Source organism: Staurois parvus, unplaced genomic scaffold (assembly GCF_062004578.1).
Source record: "Staurois parvus isolate SC_StPar_1 unplaced genomic scaffold, SC_StPar_1.0 ptg000463l, whole genome shotgun sequence".
Lineage (NCBI taxonomy): Eukaryota > Metazoa > Chordata > Amphibia > Anura > Ranidae > Staurois > Staurois parvus.
Genome location: NW_028318259.1, coordinates 1118377 through 1136317, shown reverse-complemented (window position 1 = coordinate 1136317; position 17941 = coordinate 1118377). Strand labels below are relative to the sequence as shown.

The following is a 17941-nucleotide window of genomic DNA, read 5'->3' as shown; positions in this document are numbered from 1 at the left end:
CTGACCTATACCATGTACATACTGGGGTTGATTTATTAAAGGCAGACCTACTGTGCACTACAGAGCTTAGTAAATGAGGTAAAGCTTCACTTTGCAAAAAAAAAAAACGCCCAATCACATGCAAGGAAAATTAAAAATAGCATTTTTGATGGCACATGATTTAATGATAGAAATCAGCAGAGCTTGCCCTCATTTCACAGCTTCCCCTCACTTGCAGTGCACAGACTATTTGCCTTTAGTAAATCAACCTCCCCGTGTTTCCTGCATAGTAGTGCTGAACAAGAAGCACGGTACGGACAGTATATGGAACAAATAAATATCCTGTACATTCATTTCTAAAACACTTTTCTAGGATCAGTCGACTTCATCTCCATAAATTGGGAAAATATCCTGGAAACTAGAGTAACATGTGGGCATACATTACTTCCAGCAGTGATGTAACCGGTTCTGAGTGTAATTCCCACCTGCCAAACTGCTTTGGAGAACCAGGAGAATTTTAGGTCATGTGATGGAGATTGAAAGACTTAAAAGCAGGTATGTCATTTGGGGGTTTTCATATCTGTGCCATTTAAACCTGCTGAACCCAAAGCCCAACTCTAGGAATGATTAAAAAAACAAAAAAAAAAACAAAAACACACTTGTACTGCAAATGAGCTTGTTAACTCTATGGGATGAGGATACGTTTTAGTACTTCATTTTTCTCCTCGTTGTGGCGTTCTCTGCCACTGCAATTTGTGGACGGGCCCTTGTCCTCAAATACAATACAGGGCTATTGGCCCTGCGCTGTGCTTGATGACGTCACTGCGTGACCCAGCGAGTCAGAGGCTTAGGAGTATGGTCGCACAGATGGAGGGAGCCCGTTAGATTGAGGAGTAAGGCATTACACCTTATCCCTCATCTCGTAGAGTCAATGAGCAGCTAAACATTGCAGTGAAGGAAGGCCCCGCTGCAAGGGTAGTTCTTATGTAATTCCTGGAGATGGCCTTAAAGTCACGTTAGCCTGTTTGTAAATGGCGTTACACTGGTTGTAAAGGATCATCTCCCCAAACACACCCAACATACTCCTCAGACATTTGTCACTGGTGCCTAGACCCATTATGAAGCGGTGTGTATTCTTGCATTCTATATGATCAGTCCTAATATACAAACGTTAACCCCAGTGTATCCGAGGAGAATAAATCTGTTTGTTCAATTAAATTGTCACTGGTGACTATTACACAGCCAAATGAAGAAAAAGAGAATGACAAGAAATCTGAAGATATCCTACCATGGATATGAATTATGATGTCCCACCATGGATTAACCAGCGCTCCTGCCCCCTCCCCCCCTCCCACTGACTTCCCCCATAGAAAGCCGCTTCCCCCGGGGGCACGTGTGCAGGCTTGCTCCCGAGCTGGGCTGTTTGCATCTATTCATTGTTTCGTTAGACTGACTGAAGCCACATACTGATGACATGATTACTTCTGTTAACTGTTAAACTCTTGAGGGGACAAAGTTAAAATGAGAACTTCTAACAGGAGAAAGGCACCTCAATTTGAATTTTCATTCAAGTTTAAAAACAAAAACAGTACTTTGAACATTAAAGCAATATCAAAGGTTCAATTTTATTTCATTAAAATAACAAATATGTCACACTTACCAATACCTAGCATTGCACAGAGCAGCCTTGATCCTTCTCTTTTCAGGTCCCCTGCCAGTGCTCCTGGCTCCCCCCCCCCTCCCCGAGTGCCACCATAAGAAGCCACTTCCTATGAGGGCACGCGTGCAGGCTTGCTCCTGGGCTGCCTATTCAGCACGGCCCTGCCCCCCTGCTCACAGGTTTTGACTGACAGCAGCAGGAGCCAATGGTTCCCACTGCTCTAAGCCAAGCCTATGAGAGCCTTGAGAAGGAATAAAAGTTGCTGCAGCGTGCAGATCGGGCTCAGGTGAGTATTTAGGGGGGCTACAGTGGGAGCTGCACTTAACAGATTTTTTACCGTAATGCATTAAAGTGACATTAAAGGTTCGTGTTTTTTGTATTATATTGTATTGTAGCTATTTAAAGTAAACCTTTACTGTTAAAATAAAAAAAAAATTGAAGCTAAAGTAATGGCTCAATAATGAGTTACATAGGGTGCCCAAATGTACTTTTCCAGGAAGAAAAACTCCTCCGTCAGCCAACACCAGAGATTCTGCAAATCCCCTGATTTCCTGGGCAAGGGAAGAGCAGGTTTCCTTCTTTCTTCAACCCACAATGCAATGCTCAGTGCTTGAGCAGCCTATAACCGGGCTTGAATGACCATGGGGAGGGGTGTGCCTAAACCTATGTGACGGGAGTGACTTTTGGGGGTGGGGGGACCCCTGTTGTTCCTCTTATGTGTAACCCACCCTGTGCCTGTTGTTAAGGGTACAGAGTGGTCTGTCCTGATATGGTGTACTGGTGTGGGGGGTTGTCCATTGTTCACTACCATGTGCTGCATCCCATTGTTCTATTGTGTCTTGCTTGCCAGCAAACTATTATGGGATGTATGTGTTCCCTATTGTCTACTGCCAGGTTGTGTATCCCATTGTTCTATTTTATGTCTTGGTTTGGTGGGGGGTGTTTCTGGCAGCCCTTCCCTCCTGATGGGATGGCCTGCTGATGTGTTTCCTGTTCCTGGTTGTATTTCCCTGCCCTGTGTATATATCTTGTGTTTGTGTAAAAATAAAGCAATTGACTTCCTGTCTTAAGAGAGTCTGGTGCTGTCTTATTTCCTGCATGATCAGCGGTGGTGTCCGGGGATCTGTGTTCGGACAGGGAAGCGCGAGTCTAACGGAAATACCCTAGCGCAGTCGGGGGCCGGTTCCGTTACACTATGTAAAGTCGGCATTTGAATATAAAAGTCAAATGGCGCTGTGCAGGAGGTATGATCAGGCACTTTATGTGCTTAGTACACAGCAGTGATTTAACTCACACAAACCTGGACTAGAAATAGCAAAAAAAAAAAAAGTAGGGACTGCTACCTTTAGTGAAAATTGCATATCAGAACACCTACTTAGGCCACATTCATACTTGCAAATGGGCTGTGTGCGATTACATGTGGTTTACAGGCTGACAGTTCCAGGAGCTAATCGCAGCCGCTTGCCCATGGAGCGATTACCTGTGACTGATCGGCCCAGGACGCAGTCTACATGAGCATTTACATGTGAGCGCACCTGATATGTAGTGGCTAATCGCCTGGAACTCCCGCTGGGGTTCCTGCATGTAATCACACAGAGCTCCGATCACAAGAGTAAATGGGGCCCTATGGCATGTCAACATGTTATCTTTGGATCCCTCTCAAAGTCTGCCAAATGGTCAGAGAGGCTACCTTTCACAAAAAAAAGCCTACTTCCATTTAAATGTGTATTTTAGATCGAAATAAAGCAGGGAAGGGTTAAAATTTCTGTCAGTTTTTTTCCTGTGACCCCCATTGGGGAGAACTCTCTTACTCCCTGTACCTGTGACATCCATACAAAAAGAGGGGACGTGGTTGTCATCAGGAAAGAGAGACACAGACAGCAATAAAATCAGAGACAGACCGCAATAAAATCATTATCAGAAACTCCAACCCTTCACTCTACTACAAATGTGGTTTTATTTTTGCCTGTACCTTGTTGAGAGAGATTTCCCCTCATTTCCTGTCTTGACAGGAAGTGAAGGGAAAGCTCACCAAATAGGACACAGATGACAATAAAAACACCTGACAGGTTATAACCCTTCCCTGCTCTTTCCAAAAGAAAAAGATCAGAGTTGGGCTTTAAAGGTCCAAAAGAAAGGCCCTGAAATTGGGATCGAAGTCTGTCAAGCACAATATATATATTGTATATGTATATATAAATATATATATATATATATATATATATATGTGTGTGTATATATATATATATGTGTATGTATATATATGTATATATATATGTGTATATATATAAATATATATATATATATATATATATATATATACATATATATATATATACATACATACATATACACACACATATATATATATATATATATATATATATAAAGTTGGGATTTGCGTATGACTTCAAGTGGTTGTAAACCCTTCCATATACCCACTGAAGTGACTGGCCTCAGGTGACACAGAGATGAAACAAATCCTCCTACTTAAGTTGTTCCTGTTTATCTACAGACATTTTTTCCCTGCATCCATTCAAAGTGCAGAATTTACACAGGATCTCTCAGCTCTGAAAAGAAGGGAGCGGGGGAGCTGAAGTTACATCAGCGAGGAAAGCTCTGAGAGCTGATTGGAGGGGAAGGGACACACACACCCCCCTCCACACAGGAGCAGAGCTGAGGATGTCAATCTGCTGGAGGTCCCTCCCGTCACCATTTTTCTCTTGGTGTCAGGAAAACTTGTCAGAAGTGATTCATGCTGATAGAGGAACGAGGCAGTGGACAGAAGAGACACTTAGTGCTCTGGATTGAGACAAGTACACAGTATAGAGGGATATGTTTTGCTCATATTTCATAACTGAGGTTTACAACCACTTTCAGCTTCCCATATCTGTGGATTTATTCATCATTCTGACCCGTGGTTAACCTCTAATTCAAAATTATATACTCTGTCTGGATTGGTCAGGTTTACCCTAACAAGACTTTATATACTGAATAACATTCATCTATGGTAAAAACAAAACAACCTCTTATCAAAACTAAGATATACGGTAATTATGGAGAATTCCTTAAGGTGGCACGAACATAGAAATCTGCAGCCTATCATACCTTATGGTCCTGAAAATCTAACGGTCTCTGGGAGGGAGGCGTCTGTGACTGGGGCCCCGACAACTCCACCGAGCTGAGTTTAGTGATGGCCAGAGGCGAGTTTTGCTTATTCAGTCTTGACCGTTCCTCCACCTGGTGAAGAGATACCACATAGTCAAGCAGGTCGCCATATAGGTATATACCCACTTGACTCCCAAGCCTATTCCGACACTTCTCACATACAGCGGATATAAAAAGTCTACACACCCGTTAAAATGTCAGGTTTCTGTGATGTAAAAAAATGAGACAAAGATAAATAATTTCAGAACGTTTTCCACCTTTAATGTAACCTATAAACTGTACAACTCAATTAAAAAACAAACTGAAATCTTTTAGTGGGGGGGCAGGGAGTAAACATAATAAACTAAAATAATGCGGTTGCATAAGTGTGCACACCCTCTTATAACTGGGGATGTAGCGTGGTTCAGAATTAAGCAATCACATTCAAAATCATGTTAAATAGGAGTCAGTACACACCTTCCATCATTTAAAGTGCCTCTGATTGACCCTAAATAAAGTTCAGTTGTTCTAGTAGGTCTTTCCTGACATTTTCTTAGTCGCATCCTACAGCAAAAGCCATGGTCCGCAGAGAGCGTCCAAAGCATCAGAGGGATCTCATTGTTAAAAGGTATCAGTCAGGAGAAAGGTACAAAAGAATTTCCAAGGCATTAGATATATCATGGAACACAGTGAAGACAGTCATCATCAAGTGGAGAAAATATGGTACAACAGTGACATCACCAAGAACTGGACGTCCCTCCAAAATGGATGAAAAGACAAGAAGAAAACTGGTCTGGGAGGTGGCCAAGAGGCCTACAGCAACATGAAAGTAGCTGCAGGAATATCTGGAAAGTACTGGCTGTGTGGTCCATGTGACAACAATCTCCCGTATTCTTCATATGTCTGGGCTATGGGGTAGAGTGGCAAGACTGAAGCCTTTTCTTACAGAGAAAAACATCCAAGCCAGGCTAAAATTTGCAAAAACACATCTGAAGTCTCCCAAAAGCATGTGGGAAAATGTATTCTGGTCTGATGAAACCAAGGTTGAACTTTTTGGCCATAATTCCAAAAGATATGTTTGGCACAAAAACAACACATCACCAACAGAACACCATACCCACCGTGAAGCATGGTGGTGGCAGCATCAAGCTTTGGGGCAGTTTTTCTTCAGCTGGAACTGGGGCCTTAGTCAAGGTAGAGGGAATTATGAACAGTTCCAAATACCAGTCAATATCGGCACAAAACCTTCAGGCTTCTGCTAGAAAGCTGAACATCTTTCATCATGACAACCACCCAAAGCATACATCCAAATCAACAAAGGAATATCTTCACCAGAAGAAGATGAAAGTTTTGGAATGGCCCAGCCAGAGCCCAGACCTGAATCCGATGGAAAATCTGTGGGGTGATCTGAAGAGGGCTGTGCACAGGAGATGTCCTCACAATCTGACAGATTTGGAGTGTTTCTCAAGGAAGAGCGGGCAAATATTGCCAAGTCAGGATGTGCCATGCTGATAGACTCCTCCCCAAAAAGACTGAGTGCTGGAATAACATCAAAAGGGGCTTCAACAAAGGATTAGTGTAAGGGTGTGCACACTTATGCAACCAGATTTTCGTTTTTTATCTTTGCTTCCCTACACCTAAAAGATTTCAGTTTGTTGTTCAACTGAGTTGTAGTTTATAAGTTACATTAAAAAGGTGGAAAAAGTTCTGCAATTATTTATCTTTGTCTCATTTTTTTTACATTACAGAAACCTGACATTTTAAACATGGGTGTGTAGACTATTTTTATATCCACTGTACATGTAAAAATCTGCATTTTTTTTTTACTAGTTAATTATTTGGAACCCCCAAAATGTATATATTTTCTGAAAGAAAAGGCCCTGAAAAAAAAAAAGAAAAAAAAAGGAGGTCTCTCCTATGACCTCAAAAGCATCTGATCTGATGTTTTCATGAGCTGGTAACGGCTTGTAAACAAACCGGAACCAGAAGTGAGAAAATCCTTGCCGCCTCTAGTTTCTTAGACCAGAGATTGCTCGGGGTTCTTCCGTTCCTCACTCATCTCTATGGTCAGCCGGTGGAATGGGAGAGCCCGGGAAGGCGGCAAAAGGACAGCCGGGACCACCTTCCACCGCATGTAAAAGTGATCCAGCGGCTGTATAGCCACTCAAATCACTTCTACTTTGAAAAGAATCGCCTCTCGGCTCTCTGCTATGTGCCTCCAATGCTCACTCAAGCGCCAGGCTGTGGAGGGGGCGGGGGCAGCTGGCTTAGGTTTTCAGCAGCTTGCTTAGTGGCTGAGTCAGCTGCCGGTCAAAGCATCTGGGTGGATTGTGACTTTCCAAAGCCTGGACAGGCTGATTGATGTCAGCCAATAAGGGGCTTTAACCCACTGTAATCTGAAAATGGGACACGGAAGTGCAGAACGAAACGTGCAGTACATCTCCCTTCTCAGAACACCCGGCGGTGGGAAGGGTTTGTGATCAGTGATCACAGGATCAGAAGAGGGTCCTTCCTCTTGCCTTGGTCTAGCCTGGACCAAGAGCTGTCTTTGACAACTTGGTCTTTTTGCTGGGAGTACGCCGTGAGTGTACTCTCAGTACAAATACGGGCTGCCCAGCAATGCATATGTGGGGCACATGGGTGTTAAAGCCCACACGTATGCTGCTGCACATATGGTGGGCGGTTACAAAGGGGTTAAAGTAAGGCATTTAACTCTTATATGAAGACATTCATATAAATATACATTAGATTTAGGATGTTTTTGCAGCTATTTATGTTATGACTATGATTTTTATTTGTTAAAGGAGCTCAGCTTTTCGATGTAGAAAACTCTGCTCTCAAGTGTATTCTGTCTGTAAAGGAATGCAGACATGTCTGTTCCTCTCATTTTCTGTCAGCTTTCTGCCGAGTTGTCCTGCATGGACACAGGATATTACATTGGTTCTAAAGGGCAGAAGGTTTTTTTTTTTCTACACCTCAATGCATTCCCCCCAAATACATACCTGAGCCCGATTTTAATCCCGGAATTTGCATGAAAGCCGAGTCTCTCTCGGCTCTCTCCTCATGGGCTCAAACACAGCAGTGGGAGCCATTGGCTTTTGCTGCTGTCAATCACAGCCAGTGGGGGGCGGAGCCACACTCTGTGTGTCTGATGGACACACAGTGCCCGCTTATGCACAAGTGCCCCTATAGCAAGCAGCTCACTATGTGGGCACTCAGCAGTGGGGCGGGGCCAGGAGTGCTGGCAGGGGACCTGCGAAGGAGAGGATAAGGGCTGTTCTGTGCAAACCCATTACACACAGCAGGTAAGTATAACATATTTGTTATTTCTAAAAACAAAAAAAAAATGTAAATTTACAAAACTTTACAGATATTAAAAAGAAACCCTGCTACAGAATGGGGACTTCAAACCTGTTTGCTTGCTCCAGGTTAGTGACTCCCCAAGAAAAGGGATTTACAATATGTGCTGCTTAAATCAGCATGCTGGCTCCACGTGATGATGAATAAATGACCTTTTTCGTCCATATCCTAGACTCTACATAGGCCACAGATATACCTGGAAAATTATACCCAGCACTGAGTAGGGATAAGTAGGTGAGGAGTAGCTGGGGCTACAAGAAGGAGTAAAAGGGGCTATAAGTACACCTACCTCTCTGGCCCAGGCTGGCTTCTCACTGGGGTTCATGACGGCCCGGTTATAATGGTACAGGGGCTTCTTCTCTTGTTGTTGCTGCTGCTGTTGCTGCTGCAGCGACTTCAGATAGGCATGCTCCTGCTGGAGCTGTCGCTGCAGGCGCTCTGACTGGCGCTGCTCCTCCAGCTGCTTGCGCTTGTACTCCTGCCCAGACAAAGCTTGTTCAGTGCGTCGGTGAATGACAGTAAATTATTAGGAGTATCAAACAATGAGAACCAGTCTACTAAACTACAGGAAGCAGTGTACACTAACAGGGGTATTCAGTGATGCAGCAGAAAGGAATACGTGGATTTGTAACCCATCGCCACCAATCATGTCTTCGCTTTCATAGTGACCTACTGGTTGACACTGGGGCTGTAAAGCAAAACATGAGGTCCTATCTGCATGGACTTTGTATGCTCGCTCTACAGGTGAAACTCGAAAAGTTAGAATATCGTGCAAAAGTTCATTTATTTCAGTGCAGCAACTTAAAAGGTGAAACTAATATATGAAATAGACTCATTACATGCAAAGCAAGATAGTTCAAGCCGTGATTTGTCATCATTGTGATGATTATGGCTTACAGCTCATGAAAACCCCAAATCCACAATCTCAGAAAATGAGAATATTGTGAAAAGGTGCAATATTCTCGGCTCAAAGTGTCCCACTCTAATCAGATAATTAAGCCATAACACCTGCAAAGGGTTCCTGAACCTTTAAATGGTCTCTCAGTCTGGTTCAGTAGGAATCACAATCATGGGAAAGACTGCTGACCTGACACCATCATTGACACCCTCCATAAGGAGGGAAAGTCTCAAAAGGTAATTGCAAAAGAAGTTGGATGTTCCCAAAGTGCTGTATCAAAGCACATTAATAGAAAGTTATGTGGAAGGGAAAAGTGTAGAAGAAAAAGGTGCACAAGCAGCAGGGATGACCGCAGACTGGAGAGGATTGTCAGGAAAAGGCCATTCAAAAGTGTTGGGGACTTTCACAAGGAGTGGACTGAGGCTGGAGTCAGTGCATCAAGAGCCACCACACACAGACGGATCCTGGACATGGGCTTTAAATGTCGTATTCCTCGTCAAGCTGCTCCTGAACAACAAACGTCAGAAGCATCTTACCTGGGCTAAAGAAAAACAGACCTGGTCTGCTGCTCAGTGGTCCAAAGTCCTCTTTTCTGATGAGAGCAACTTTTGCATCTCATTTGGAAACCAAGGACCCCCGAGTATGGAGGAAGAATGGAGAGGCCCAAGGACCCCGAGTATGGAGGAAGAATGGAGAGGCCCAAGGACCCGAGTATGGAGGAAGAATGGAGAGGCACAAGGACCCAGAGTATGGAGGAAGAATGGAGAGGCCCAAGGACCCCAAGTATGGAGGAAGAATGGAGAGGCACAAGGACCCCGAGTATGGAGGAAGAATGGAGAGGCCCAAGGACCCCGAGTATGGAGGAAGAATGGAGAGGCCCAAGGACCCGAGTATGGAGGAAGAATGGAGAGGCACAAGGACCCAGAGTATGGAGGAAGAATGGAGAGGCCCAAGGACCCCAAGTATGGAGGAAGAATGGAGAGGCACAAGGACCCCGAGTATGGAGGAAGAATGGAGAGGCACAAGGACCCAGAGTATGGAGGAAGAATGGAGAGGCCCAAGGACCCCGAGTATGGAGGAAGAATGGAGAGGCACACACTGCAAGATGCTTGAAGTCCAGTGTGAAGTTTCCACAGTCTGTGTTGATTTGGGGAGCCATGTCATCTGTTGGTGTTGGTCCACTGTGCTTCATTAAGTCCAGGGTCAATGCAGCCGTCTACCAGGACATTTTGGAGCACTTCATGCTTCCTTCTGCAGATGAACTTTATGGGGATGCTGACTTCATTTTCCAGCAGGACTTGGCACTGCCAAAAGCACCAAAACCTGGTTGTTCAATGACCGTGGGATTACTGTGCTTGATTGGTCAGCAAACTCGCCTGACCTGAACCCCATAGAGAATCTATGGGGCATTGCCAAGAGAAAGATGAGAGACATGAGACCGAACAATGCAGAAGAGCTGAAGGCCGCTATTGAAGCATCCTGGTCTTCCATAACACCTCAGCAGTGCAACAGGCTGATAGCTTCCATGCCACGCCGCATTGAGGCAGTAATTGCTGCAAAAGGGGCCCAAACCAAGTACTGAGTACATATGCATGCTTCTACTTTTCAGAGGTCCGATATTGTTCTATGTACAATCCTTGTTTTATTGATTGCATGGAATATTCTCATTTTCTGAGATTGTGGATTTGGGGTTTTCATGAGCTGTAAGCCATAATCATCACAATGATGACAAATCACGGCTTGAACTATCTTGCTTTGCATGTAATGAGTCTATCTCATATATTAGTTTCACCTTTTAAGTTGCTGCACTGAAATAAATGAACTTTTGAACGATATTCTAATTTTTCGAGTTTCACCTGTATGTCCAAAAACGTCTTCCTGGTGTTCCAGATTCATCCATCTAGAAGACTAAACCAAAGTGTGTGAGATTGTTGTGTTGTGTGCATGTGTGTCTAGTCCCTACCACATTAGAGTGCAAGCTCCTCTGGTGCACCTACTGACATGATTAGCTCAGGATTCTCTGCAAATGGTGTGTGTGTATGTGTGTGTCTAGTCCCTACCACATTAGAGTGCAAGCTCCTCTGGTGCACATACTGACATGACTAGCTCAGGATTCTCTACAAATGGTGTGTGTTTCTAGTCCCTACCACATTAGAGTGTAAGCTCCTCTGGTGCACAGACTGACATGACTAGCTCAGGATTCTCTACGAATGGTGTGTGTGTCTAGTCCCTAACACATTAGAGTGTAAGCTCCTCTGGTGCACAGACTGACATAACTAGCTCAGGATTCTCTACAAATGGTGTGTGTGTGTTTCTAGTCTTTACCACATTAGAGTGTAAGCTCCTCTGGTGCACAGACTGACATGACTAGCTCAGGATTCTCTACGAATGGTGTGTGTGTGTGTGTGTGTGTGTGTGTCTAGTCCCTACCACATTAGAGTGTAAGCTCCTGTGTGAAACAGTAAAGTGAAAGCTGCAGTTAGATTGGTGGCTATGGGAAACAACCAGTAAACATTCTTCCTAATGTTATGAATACCCCCTCACACCACGTACAAACAGGGACACATAGGTCATTTACAGTAATAAAAAGAACAGGTCTCAAGCTTTAAACACAGTGAAAGGGAGAAACGAGAGGGTGGCAGTGTGGCAATCGCAGGAAAGGACAGGGATAATATCTCTACCTAAAAATCTTCTCTAGCATTCATGCCCATCATGAAGATATATTGCCATCTATAAATGTGAAACCCGCAAGACCTCTGCTTTTCCACAACCCTTCTGTACTCTGGGGTCCATGGTCCGCACAGATGCGGTGGTACGGTACTGCTTTGTGAAAGGGACCATATGCCACAGGCTGTGTGATATTCTGAATTATCTCCCCATGTATAAATGAATACTGGCACTATAGAGTGACATGTGCTATATATGTGTAAGGCTCAAGAAAGCTACTCCGCTGATTTCTATGTAGGTGCCCACATACTCTTCAGAGTAATGGGAGATTGGTTACATACTGTACAGCGAGGTGTGATAGGAAATGTATACAGTAAAGGCAGCCATTGCCCTGCCGCAGCCTAAAGCCCCGAGTTTATCAGGATAAACGTCCATTGATGAACGGGGGAGCAGGGTTGTTTAACAATGGAAGAAAATGATGTCCATTAAACAAAGTTTTGGCAGTAATATTAATCCTTAAAGTAAACCTGTCATGAGTGAACTATGGGGCTGCTACTGCTGACTTTCTGACAAAATGCAAGTGCCTGGATGGTATTCTGTTCCTCTGGCTTGAATACATTTTCAGTCACTGACTTTGTAACAAGTACAAAATGCTGACCCACCCTGCAGAAAACTGTGTGTTTTCGGATTGGCCCCATTTACTTGAATGGGTTGTGTTCAGCGGGAGAGTGAGCCTGCCAACAGCAGCATGCAGCTTAATATTTTCCACGGCATGTGCACAGCTCTGAACAGCTGAATGGGTGGTTGGAGGGCAGTAAAACCACTGCTCAGCCACCTGCTTTTACCATTCTCCAAACACCCGTGTGTACGAGTCCTGAAGGTAATAAAGACAGTGGTCCAGAATGAAGGCTGGGTAACTAGCTTTCACAATGGTAGCCTAAATATTTCTATCATAATAGGTATATACAGCAGCCTCCCAAACATCCTATTAACCAAACACTGGGCTGGGGCGGTCTGACAACTCATGGGGCCCCCGGGCAATAGGGGATCATGGGGCCCCTGTGTCCTTGCCCAAGCTTAAAAAAGCCTATGAAAAAGGTTCCAGGGGCATCTCATGGAGCCCCCTACTGACCCCAGGTCCTCAATAGGGGATCATGGGACCCCTGTGTCCTTGCCCAAGCTCAAAAATGCCTATGAAAAAGGTACCAGGTGCATCTCATGGAGCCCCCTACTGACCCCAGGCCATCAATAGGGGATCATGGGGCCCCTGTGTCCTTGCCCAAGCTCAAAAAAGCCTATGAAAAAGGTTCCAGGGGCATCTCATGGGGCCCCCTACTGACCCCAGGCCCTCAATAGGGGATCATGGGGCCCCTGTGTCCTTGCCCAAGCTCAAAAAAGCCTATGAAAAAGGTTCCAGGGGCATCTCATGGAGCCCCCTACTGACCCCAGGCCCTCAATAGGGGATCATGGGGCCCCTGTGTCCTTGCCCAAGCTCAAAAAAGCCTATGAAAAAGGTTCCAGGGGCATCTCATGGGGCCCCCTACTGACCCCAGGCCATCAATAGGGGATCATGGGGCCCCTGAGTCCTTGCCCAAGCTCAAAAAAGCCTATGAAAAAGGTTCCAGGGGCATCTCATGGGGCCCCCTACTGACCCCAGGCCCTCAATAGGGGATCATGGGGCCCCTGTGTCCTTGCCCAAGCTCAAAAAAGCCTATGAAAAAGGTTCCAGGGGCATCTCATGGAGCCCCCTACTGACCCCAGGCCCTCAATAGGGGATCATGGGGCCCCTGTGTCCTTGCCCAAGCTCAAAAAAGCCTATGAAAAAGGTTCCAGGGGCATCTCATGGGGCCCCCTACTGACCCCAGGCCCTCAATAGGGGATCATGGGGCCCCTGTGTCCTTGCCCAAGCTCAAAAAAGCCTATGAAAAAGGTTCCAGGGGCATCTCATGGGGCCCCTTACTGACCCCGGGCAGTGCCTGAGTTTCCAAATGGTTAGTCCGCACCTGCACTGGGCTGATCTGACAGGCAAAGCTTCAGTACCTTACTGCCTAAATCTGCCCATTCCTATACTGCCTTCTACTACTGGTCAGTGAGGCCATCAAAGGAGGCTTCTGCGGGTATATGCACCTCTGGGCGTCTGCATTTCATACCTGCAGCAGCTCTTTAAAGTGAACCTGTTGATCATCTTAACCTTCTAAAATGAAATTGCTGCCCAAAAAGCCATTTAGTTCTGACCTAAGAATGTGCATCACACGAAGCCTGTTAATACCTTAATTAGGCAAAAACCCTTCTCTGTCCCCCCTTCTGATTTGTGCAACTTTGTAAATTGTGTTGGACTTTCTGTAACTAAGCTAAGCTGCATCAACTGCCATTCCTGTGTCCAAAGACAATGATCCTATTGGTCAGGCTTCATGGATAACGAAAGAGTAATTGGTGGGGCCTAGTCCTACATTTAGGAAAGTCTGAGGACATCCTGTGAGCGCAGGGCGTCTTGGATCAAGCCCCTGCGGAGGAATAACCCTCCAATTACATACAATGATGCAGAAAGAAATGCTCACATGATGATTTCCTGAGTGACCTTTTAGCAATTCCCCTGTCTTAAAGGAGAAGTACGGGCTTTAAATATAATGGCCATACATACTCACCTCAAAGCTGCAGCATACGTGTGATGCTGCAGCTGTCCCACATCGGTTCTAAGACTGAGGACTGATCACATAACGACTGATTGCTCAGTTCTCGGTCAGTTCTGAGTGAAGAGCAGTGACTGTCAGTCACCACTCTTCTCCTCTATCTCTCCTGGAGCGCTGGGCTAGGGAGGGGGCAGGTGAGGCTGGCTTCCACTTTCAGCCACATACTGAAAGGGGAGGTCAGCTGTCAATCAAGAAACAAAGTGGATCCCAACAATATCGTTGGGGACCCTTCCCATGTCTGGTGCAACTCTGCCCCAGCAGCTGAGAGTGGGCAACAGCCTGCTATCAGCTGAATCTGGGTCACATGAGAACAAAAGAACATTTCTAACAGTTTGCCCTGTATGCTGCTCTACAGGGGTTAACGTGATGTGCCCTGGCCTTACAGGGTGGTAGGTGGAAAACTGATCGCTCAGTTCTTGGTCAGTACTGAGTGAAGAGCAGTGACTGTCAGTCACCACTCTCCTCCTCTCTTTCTCCTGGAGCACTGGGCTAGGGAGGGGGCAGGTGTGGCTGGCTTTCATTTTCAGCCACATACTGAAAGGTGAGGTCAGCTGTCAATCAAGCAGTGAAGTGGATCCCAACAATATCGTCGGGATCCTTCCCATATCTGGTGCAGCTCTGCCCCAGCAGCTGAGAGTGGGCAACAGCCTGCTATCAGCTGAATCTGGGTCACATGAGAACAAAAGAACATTTCTAACAGTTTGCTCTGTATGCTGCTCTACAGGGGTTAACGTGATGTGCCCTGGCCTTACAGGGTGGTAGGTTGGGAACTGATCGCTCAGTTCTTGGTCAGTACTGAGTGAAGAGCAGTGACTGTCAGTCACCACTCTCCTCCTCTCTTTCTCCTGGAGCACTGGGCTAGGGAGGGGGCAGGTGTGGCTGGCTTCCATTTTCAGCCACATACTGAAAGGTGAGGTCAGCTGTCAATCAAGCAGTGAAGTGGATCCCAACTATATCGTCGGGATCCTTCCCATATCTGGTGCAGCGGAGAGTGGGCAACAACCTGCTATCAGCTGAATCTGGGTCACATGAGAACAAAAGAACATTTCTAGCAGTTTGCTTTGTACGCTGCTCTACAGGGGTTAACGTGATGTGTCCTGGCCTTACAGGGTGGTAGGTGGAGTTTGTTTTCTGCTTTTACTTTTAGGATTACTATATATTTAATGTGTTTAATGTACATTGATTAGATCTGATAAAGAGGGTACTGTGCTTGAAACGAGCTAGCCTTGCTCCAGGCTAGAAAGCATCCCCTGAGTACCGCAACTGGATGTGTTCTATGCGCCTGTATACACTTCCTTTAGTGAGTATATTGGGAACCTTTTTCATTTATTAAATGTTTTTCATGGTAATGCACAAAGGCCGGTGCGTTGACTTTTTCAGCTATCCGAAGAGGGCAGCAAGCCCTGTGCATTACCGGGCTCCTGATGGAAGACCTGTTTTTGGGATGACATCAGAAGACTCCCATGACCTATAATTGACCTTACCATCTATGTAGGACTTGGGGTTCCCTGTGTTCTTTATCGCTTACGTTTTCCTTGGAGTTATACAAAAAAATGCATTCCCACAAAAGAAGTATGGCCAAAAAAAAAAAAAAATCTTCAGCCATTCTTCTCTTTTACAATATTTTGAATCAAATTTAAAAATGAAAAAAAAAGTCAAAATGTTGCCGCTGTTTTTATTTGCACTTCCTTCCCTGGTTTATACAAATCTGAAGCTATTTTAGTTACGTCTCCTGTTTTTTCACCTCGTGATCTATTTCCTAATGAATTTTGACTCTTGATCAACAGGTGAAACTATTTTTCCTTACCAATGATTCTTGACACCCCCCCCCCCCGCCTAAATGTTTCTGTTTTCACCAAACTGCCAATATTTTTTTCGGATTCTGAAGCTATGGAAGAAATGAAGAACAAAGTTTAACTGAGGAAGAGCCCCCCTGCTGGTGCAGAACTTGTAAGTAGAATAGCCAATGACATAGCTGGGCAATATGGCGGAGCTGTATGATGGCATGGCTCAGCTGTGGCGGGTGGGGGGGGGAGGCTGGTGCTATAGCTACAGGAATAAATGTAACCTATGACAACGTGAAGAGGGGCCGCACTGTAAAAGGCAAGAGGAACGAACTGATCATTTACCAGTAAGAGGGCCTGTTCCTGCAGAAGCTGCTGCTGGAGAATCTCTAACTGTCTCTGTTCTTCCTCTAACTTGTGTCTGATATATTCCTAGAGGATGAGAGAGAGGCAGAGATAGCCGAAAGACAAGATGGGAGAAATCTGCTTTTTTTTTTTTTTTTTTTTTTTTGTACTCACCATAAAACCCTTTTCTCCTTGAGTTCACTGGGGGACACAGCATCATAAGAGACACTCTTTGCCTGCAGAGGGATTGACGGTAACCACAGATGATGGTGGGACTTGCTGGCTTCGGAGAGGTCTGTTTCTGGTGCTTTGTGTTTATGAATGTTGGTGTAAGACCCCAAACCACTTACATAGACTCATGCAACAGTGAGCTCCAAATATCAATGTTGCAATGCTAAAGGCGCCACTTTTATGGGCATTTTGTTTTCTTACCCCAAAATAGGAGCAAAGTGCTCCACCCTTGTAAGGACTAAATTGACTGACAAAGATCACATTTGACCTAGCCTTCTTAAAGTGCTTGTAAGGCTGAAGGTTTTTTCTTACCTTCATGCATTCTATGAATGGCGGGGCCAAGCCACGGCTCTATGTGTCTTATGGATGCAGAAAGCAGAGGCTCAGGAGCGAGCATGCACCAGTGCCCCAAAAGCAAGCGGCTTGTTGTGGGGACACTGGCTGAAGAGGAGGAGCCAAGAAAGGAGGATTGAGGTTTCTCCATGCAAAACCACTGCACACAGCAGGCGAGCAGGACATGTTTATTAGTTAAAAGAAAACCCCACAAACATGTAATGTCTCTGCGTTCAGGTAAAAGACCTTTTACATGCAGCTCCCCCCACTGCCCCTTTAAATACTCACCTGAGCTCAATCTCTGTCCAGCGCTGTGCATTTCTGTGGAAGCTCCTCTCCCCTCTCCTGGCTCACAGGCTTGGCTGAGCAGGGTTGTGTGTCTGAAGAGATGCAAACAGCCTGGCTCAGGAGTGAGCCCGCATCAGTGCCTACCATAAGAAGAGGAGGATCTGGGCTGCTCTGTGCAAAGCCATTGCACAGAGCAGGTAAGTATAACATGTTTGTTATTCTGATGAAAATGATTCCCAAGCTTTGCAATCACTTTAATGCTACAAAAAGCAAATCACTCCTATAGTGCCTTGAGGAAAAAACCAGAAACGTGACTGAAACTTTCAAATTAAGGCGTTAATGGGGTTTAGGAGGACAGTATGAAGCTAAGCTCAAGAATACGAAGGTAGACTCGATGGACCACATGGTCAGGCTTTTATACTTTTACTATGACCTCCCCAAAAACCTATCAAGAAAGACTTGGTCTGTTTCTGCTATCAGTCTTCCACATTTCTATGGTAACTCACCATAACCCCAACCTACCTTAACCCATTTGGGAACCAAGCAGAAAATGGAGGAA

The 17941-nt window shown here is 45.2% G+C and overlaps 1 protein-coding gene across 4 annotated transcripts in view; it reads right to left on the bottom strand.

Annotated features, from left to right (window-relative positions):
• The window catches only part of MINK1 (misshapen like kinase 1), a 277145-nt gene that overhangs the window by 60555 nt on the left and 198649 nt on the right, over positions 1-17941 (bottom strand). For 2 of the 4 annotated variants that reach the window (XM_089688956.1, XM_089688957.1), the window contains exons 15-17: positions 16531-16617; positions 8436-8624; positions 4748-4879 (exon numbers count right to left, since the gene is read on the bottom strand). In XM_089688956.1, the coding sequence (XP_089545082.1) occupies positions 4748-4879; positions 8436-8624; positions 16531-16617 (408 nt within the window). The remainder of the gene's footprint in view (positions 1-4747; positions 4880-8435; positions 8625-16530; positions 16618-17941) is intronic. The other 2 variants (XM_089688959.1, XM_089688958.1) reach the window with 1 other exon arrangement.